At 35.4% G+C, this 7,279-nt stretch overlaps 1 protein-coding gene across 1 annotated transcript; it reads left to right on the top strand.

Moving 5' to 3' along the window:
- The first annotated feature begins 333 nt into the window (after positions 1 to 333).
- LOC105220608 (uncharacterized) lies at positions 334 to 4,903 on the top strand. Its single transcript, XM_054233283.1, has 7 exons — positions 334 to 494; positions 567 to 739; positions 818 to 1,561; positions 1,687 to 1,920; positions 1,980 to 3,914; positions 3,974 to 4,451; positions 4,513 to 4,903. Exons 1-7 carry the CDS (start codon positions 455 to 457, stop codon positions 4,698 to 4,700), a joined length of 3,792 nt encoding a protein of 1,263 aa, XP_054089258.1. The 5' UTR covers positions 334 to 454; the 3' UTR covers positions 4,701 to 4,903.
- Positions 4,904 to 7,279: the final 2,376 nt, after the last annotated feature.

Genomic DNA, 7,279 nt, shown 5'->3' with positions numbered 1-7,279 from the left:
AAATAGTCCCAGCAGGAAACTAAACATAGAAATGTATGTCAATGAAATAAGTTTATTATTGATTTCATATTGTTAAAGATTAGTCATATCAACATTAATTTTTTGTATTTTCGTTTGGAATTAAAAAAATAAGCAAATTTTCAAAATATACATACATATGTACATATATTGAAATCATTTAAATATTTTAAATTTGTAATAATATCATATACATTAGTTATCCGACAGGGTAGCTACATAAATACGTAGACAAATACACCCAAATATCTATTTATGTAGTATATGTATGAACATACATATTTATGCACACTTTGGGCAAAAGTGATATTTAATAGATAGACGCGCAGTATATTTTCAATATACTTTACACAGTCATGTATAACTGACGTGTCTCTGTTGGAGCAAGTGGAAAATAAATTAGCATTTAAACGCATATAAAAGTAAAAGTATCAAAATGTCAACTAATTTTTCAATTAATGGCAAAATTTACAAAAGTAAGTACAATTTATGTAATAATGTCGACTACAATTTCAACTGTCAATGCATTTAAACATAAATTTACGCAGTACCACTATCCAGTCTACCAGCGGATATAACTTTAAATACTTTTATTCGTGAGCATGCGGGACTCACAGGTACAAAATTGATGTGCCAAGAGGGCGGTTGCGGTGTATGTATTTGCGTTGTTACGGGAAAACATCCGATTACTGGAAATATACGAACATGGACTGTCAACTCTGTAAGTTGAAGTTAAATTATTATAATATTCATATCAACTATTTAGCGAATTAAAAGGTGTTCCTTATTACATTTAAAGTGTTTGACATTGCTGAATACGTGCACTGATTGGGACATAACAACTACAGAAGGCATTGGTAATAAGAATGTTGGCTACCATCCGATTCAGACACGTTTGGCCAAAATGAATGGCACTCAATGTGGTTTCTGTTCGCCTGGATTCGTAATGAATATGTATGGTTTATTGAAATCTAAGAGTGGCAATGTTACTATGAAAGAGGTGGAAAATTCTTTTGGGGGCAACATTTGTCGCTGTACTGGATACCGACCTATATTAGACTCTATGAAGTCTTTTGCAGTCGATAGCACAATTGAAATTCCTGCAGAGTGTCAGGATATTGAAGACATCAATAATATAGTATGTGCGAAATCTTCAAACCTGTGCCAAAGTTCTTGTAGCCTCCTTTCAAAACGATCACCAATAGAATATAAGGACGGTAGTCATTGGTATTGGCCCAAGTCAATCGCTGAAGTCTTCTCAGCTATCGAAAAATTACAAAATAACAAATATATTTTGGTTGCTGGTAATACTGCTACTGGTGTTTTCCGACGTGATCCCTCTATTAACACATTTATCGATGTCAATGGTGTAGCTGAACTTAGACAACACAGTATTACCCCAAAAGCCATAACATTAGGCGGTAACTTAAGTTTAACAGATACAATGGCAATATTTGAGGAGGCAGCTAACATCAAAGGGTATGAATATTGTGAGCAACTGTGGAAGCACTTTGATTTGATTGCAAATATACCAGTACGAAATGTGAGTACATCATTTTAACATTAAATATATTTATGACTGAAATTCTAATATACAATTCGTTATGTTTATAAAATAACTAAAATATCAATATTTTTTCATTTATGTATGTAAATATTTTTTTTCAGATGGGTACCTTAGCAGGTAATCTTATCATGAAGTACTATCATAACGATTTTCCATCCGATGTACACATCGTATTTGAAGCACTAAACGCTCAAGTGGTACTTCAAGAAAATGCTGTAGAAGAAAAAACACTTACAATGGCAGAATTCCTGCAAACTGAAATGAACGGTAAAATTATCAGAGCAATTATTCTTCCACCTTATTTACGTGAACAATATATCTTTGATTCCTACAAGGTAAACGTTTTCCCCTTATACATTTTTTTTATAATCAACAAACATTTCTTATTTGACAGATTATGATAAGAGCCCAAAATGCGCATGCTTATGTTAACGCCGCATTTCTAATAAATGTCGAGAGACCAAGCCTTAAAATACAAAACGCCCGTATTTGTTTTGGAGGTATAAGTCCTGAGTTCATCCATGCCACGGAAATCGAAGAAACATTAAAAGGAAAACAGCTCTATGATACAGAAGTTGTTGCAAAAATTTTCTCAATAGCCAGTAATACTTTGACTGCTGATTCAGTTTTATCTAATGCTTCGCCTGAATATAGACAGAAACTTGCCTGTGGTCTGCTTTATAAAACCATATTAAAAAATACTCCAGACCGCTTAATACCAGAGAAATTACGAAGCGGCTCAGAAATACTTAAGCGTCCACTATCCTCTGGCAAACAGGTATACGAAAGTATAACAGGAGATTTTCCTGTTCACCAACCCAGTGAAAAATTCGAGGGTTTAATGCAGACATCAGGGGAAGCAACTTATGCAAATGACATTCCCGCACCACCAAATCAACTATGGGCTGCTTTTGTTACTGCTAAACATGTGGGGGCCACAGTGACCAATATTGATACTTCAGATGCATTCAAATTATCAGGTGTAGTTGCATTTTTAACATGCAAAGATATTCCAGGAAAAAACACAATTACTGGCGATGAACCCATGTTTTTCTTGGAAAACGAAGAATTATTTGCAAGCGGCACAATTAAATATTACAATCAACCAATCGGATTAATAGTAGCAGAGTCAAATGCCACTGCTAACGTGGCAGCTGAGTTAGTAAAAATCACTTATGATTGCAACGAAGGTGAAGTTTTTCCTACTCTTCATGATGTTATCAACAGTGGCTGCTCTAATAGAATCAATCATACGGTTAAGTCACTTATAGAAAATCTAAATGTTGAAGAAAAATATGATGTACGTGGCTCCGGAAAATTGGATTTGGGCCTGCAATACCATTTTTTCTTGGAACCACATACCGCCGTAGTTATTCCTTTTGAAGGTGGATTGGAGGTGTATGCAACTACTCAGTGGATGGACCTTCAACAAGGAGTACTGGCAGATTTACTTGGTATGAAAATTAACCAAATTCAGGTGAAAGTTCGTCGTTTGGGTGGAGGATTCGGGGGTAAAGGAACCAGAAGTTCCTTCGCTGCTTGTGCTGCTGCTTTAGCTGCCTACAAACTTAATCGTCCAGTACGTTTCGTTCAATCTATAGAATCAATGATGAATATCTTAGGAAAGCGATGGGCTTTTCATTCTGAGTACGAATTTTACGTTAAGCAGACAGGAAAAATAGTTGCTTTGCGTACCGAATTTTACGTGGATGCTGGATGTCATCCCAATGAATCCCCAATGGGCCATACTGTTTTAGTCTCTAAAAATTGCTATGAATTTACTGATAATTACAAATTAGATGGATTTATGGTTATAACCGACTCACCCAGCAACACACCCTGCCGAGGGCCTGGTTCCGTCGAGGGAATTGCAATGATTGAAAACGTTCTCGAACACATTTCTTTTGAAACAGGACTAGACCCAGTCGACGTACGTAAAGCTAATTTAATTCCAGGTCATAAAATGGATCAAATGATAGAACACTTTATCCAATCAACTGATTACAAAATGCGAAAGCAGAATGTTAAAACCTTTAATGAGAATAATCGCTGGCGAAAGAAAGGTCTGGGAATCGCCATCATGGAGTACCACATTGGCTACTTTGGACAATTTCCTGCTACTTTAGCCATTTATCATCGTGATGGCACAGTAGTCATTTCACATGGTGGTATTGAAATGGGTCAAGGTATGAACACGAAAATTGCACAATTAGCGTCTCATCAATTAGGCATACCAGTGAATATGATTCGATTCGAAGGTAGTAATACTATTAATGGTGCTAATGGCATGGTGACAGGAGGATCTATTGGCAGCGAAACACTCTGCTATGTAAATATTTTCTGAGTAAGACATATGTATTTCCTTAATCTCATATGTATATGTTTTAGGCGGTTCGCAAATGCTGTAATACAATTAATGAACGTCTAAAAAATGTACGGGAATCCCTTAAAAATCCGTCATGGTTAGAAATAATACAAACAGCTTACAATAAACACATTAGTTTGATTGCAAGCGAAAATTGTAAGGCCAACGACATGGATCCCTATACTGTTTGTGCTCTAGGTCTAATTGAAGTGGAAGTCGACATACTTACCGGAAATTATCATCTTACTCGTGTGGATATTTTGGAAGATGCTGGTGAGAGTCTGAATCCAAATGTAGATATTGGACAAATTGAGGGAGCATTCATGATGGGTCTCGGCTATTGGACTTCTGAAGAAATAGTTGTTGATACAAATACTGGGGAATTGCAGACCAACCGTACATGGAACTATAAACCCCCCGGAGCTAAAGATATACCAATAGATTTTCGCATTGAGATGTTAGCCGGCAGTCCAAACGTAGCTGGCTTTATGCGATCTAAGGGTATGTTAATTGTTTATTTATACGTTAACATATACTTTTAAAGACATATTTATAATTTTAGCAACTGGTGAGCCAGCAATTTGTTTGGGAATAGCTGTAGGTTTTGCTTTACAGGAGGCCTTACAGTCTTCCCGTTCGGATGCTGGTTTATCGAAAAAGTGGATTCCGTTAACTGCGCCTATGACGCCAGAGCGAGTTTTATTACATTCGGGTACCGATTACAGCATGTTGCATCTGAATTATACTTAATTGCACAAATTTATAAGAAATTCGATTGATTCAATTTTTTCACATACTAAATGTTTATGCATCCCAACGCGTTAGATGTCAAAGTGGTTTATATACCTACGGATATATAAGAACAAACGTTTTTTAATATATTCTAATGTTTAGAGGCACATGTATAATTACATATATTTTAAAATAAATTTAAAACATATAAAAAATTAAAATATTTTTGTGAATGATTTTTTATTAAAAAAAATTGCAATAAAGCACTACAAAGCATATTATGTATATGTTAGTGTATATATAAAAAAATTAGCAACTATGAACCAAGTAACAAAACTATAACGTTGCACAGATGAACATTGCGCCTGATCCCCTAACATATATACAGTGGAACTTCTCTAACTTGAATCACCATAATCCACGAAAAAACTTCGAGTTATAGAATTTTTATTAAAACACGATTTGTCTAAAGGCTGTAAAATATAGATTTATACCCAGTTTTATTTATTTACTTCGCATGAAATTTTATGTTCATACGTTAAAACATGCATTCTGTAATTTTGTGGGTCGCAATTTGTTATTGTTTGGCTCTTAACGTCTGTATCTCATGCCTTTGTTACATGATTTATGCAATCCATATATTTTGTTCGCCTCCGTACGATTTAGAGGAACTCTTTTAAAATTGTTCGTTGATGGCAAAATTTTAAATTAAATTAAGTACCCCATACAAATAATTATATGTGCATGAACTTTTCGCAAATAAACTAAAAGATTAGAATATTGCAAAAGGTTTCTGAGTATGCAGGTTTGTTATTACTATTATATACGCTATAAAACAAAAAAAAAAAAAACAAAAAATAAAAAATTAAATTGTTTTTAAGTATAAACCATAATGTATGTTTAGGCTTATAGTAAATACTTATATGTGCATTCCACTGTTTTTACCAGTAAATCATATACATTTGAGTTTAACTGAAAGAAATGTTAATTTTAATAGTCAGTAGCATTGTCCTTATATTTAAAACTAAATTAAGCCGCTTCATCAGAGAATTAACTAATGACTATAGTATAGTTAAGTAAATATTGGCAAATTCTTGCTCTATGGCTTATTGTCTCAAACTGCTTTCCGTTTTGGAAAGCAGTAGCAGAGAGGATCCCCAGAGATCTTCAATAAGATTTAGCTTCGAACTTAATGCTGCACATTGTAATACGGGAATTTTCCGGTCGTTAAAGATTTTCATCGTGTGGATTGAAGCGTTATCCTGCTGATATGTCCAGTTATATGCCATAAATATTGCCAGCAATATTTTATTAACTCGCTGTCCAAAATATCTACATAGACATGTAGATGGTTTTCCACTGCAGCAAAATGCAGCCCAAGAAATCAAGGTTCCGCTTCCAAAACATCACTTGTAGCAGGACCCTCGTTCCTGATGCGAATCTCTCCAATATTTCTTGAAATGATCTGGGCCGACCAAATTAAATTATTTTTCGTCACTAAAGACTATATTCTATGACTTATCGGCCCAGAATTGGTATTTATTTGCAAACCTAAAATGTGGTTGATTGTGCCTTTGTTTAGCGTTGGTTTAGGTACCATGGATGTGTGTTTGAGAGGCTGATTTTTATGTATAATTGGAAAACTTATATTTATTGCGATTTGCGGTCTTAAAGAGATGCTTATTTAACCGCTGCTTATCAAGTGCGCAACTGCTAGCCGTCGAATCATACTTTTGCACCGATCATCAATGTTGTTTTCCGTCCGCTGCGCGCACTATACCATAATTAGTGGGGTTTTAAGAAGTTTTGATATAAAGGGTGATTTTTTAAGAGCTTGATAACTTTAAAAAAAAAAAAAACGCATAAAATTTGCAAAATCTCATCGGTTCTTTATTTGAAACGTTAGATTGGTTCATGACATTTACTTTTTGAAGATAATTTCATTTAAATGTTGACCGCGGCTGCGTCTTAGGTGGTCCATTCGGAAAGTCCAATTTTGGGCAACTTTTTCGAGCATTTCGGCCGGAATAGCCCGAATTTCTTCGGAAATGTTGTCTTCCAAAGCTGGAATAGTTGCTGGCTTATTTCTGTAGACTTTAGACTTGACGTAGCCCCACAAAAAATAGTCTAAAGGCGTTAAATCGCATGATCTTGGTGGCCAACTTACGGGTCCATTTCTTGAGATGAATTGTTCTCCGAAGTTTTCCCTCAAAATGGCCATAGAATCGCGAGCTGTGTGGCATGTAGCGCCATCTTGTTGAAACCACATGTCAACCAAGTTCAGTTCTTCCATTTTTGGCAACAAAAAGTTTGTTAGCATCGAACGATAGCGATCGCCATTCACCGTAACGTTGCGTCCAACAGCATCTTTGAAAAAATACGGTCCAATGATTCCACCAGCGTACAAACCACACCAAACAGTGCATTTTTCGGGATGCATGGGCAGTTCTTGAACGGCTTCTGGTTGCTCTTCACCCCAAATGCGGCAATTTTGCTTATTTACGTAGCCATTCAACCAGAAATGAGCCTCATCGCTGAACAAAATTTGTCGATAAAAAAGCGGATTTCACATTTCGAACCGAACACTGATTTTGGTA

The sequence above is a fragment of the Zeugodacus cucurbitae genome, chromosome 6, assembly GCF_028554725.1.
Source record: "Zeugodacus cucurbitae isolate PBARC_wt_2022May chromosome 6, idZeuCucr1.2, whole genome shotgun sequence".
In the NCBI taxonomy this organism is placed as follows: Eukaryota; Metazoa; Arthropoda; class Insecta; order Diptera; family Tephritidae; genus Zeugodacus; species Zeugodacus cucurbitae.
The sequence above is the reverse complement of the archived record's forward strand: the minus strand, read 5'-3'. Positions and strand labels throughout refer to the sequence as shown.

Excerpts from the sequence above, each read along its gene's own strand:
- LOC105220608 (XM_054233283.1), top strand. The coding sequence starts at position 455 with ATGTCAACTAATTTTTCAATTAATGGCAAAATTTACAAAA. Across the intron at positions 1,562-1,686 it reads CAAATATACCAGTACGAAAT|ATGGGTACCTTAGCAGGTAA; the intron begins GTGAGTACATCA and ends ATTTTTTTTCAG. Across the intron at positions 3,915-3,973 it reads GCAGCGAAACACTCTGCTAT|GCGGTTCGCAAATGCTGTAA; the intron begins GTAAATATTTTC and ends TATATGTTTTAG.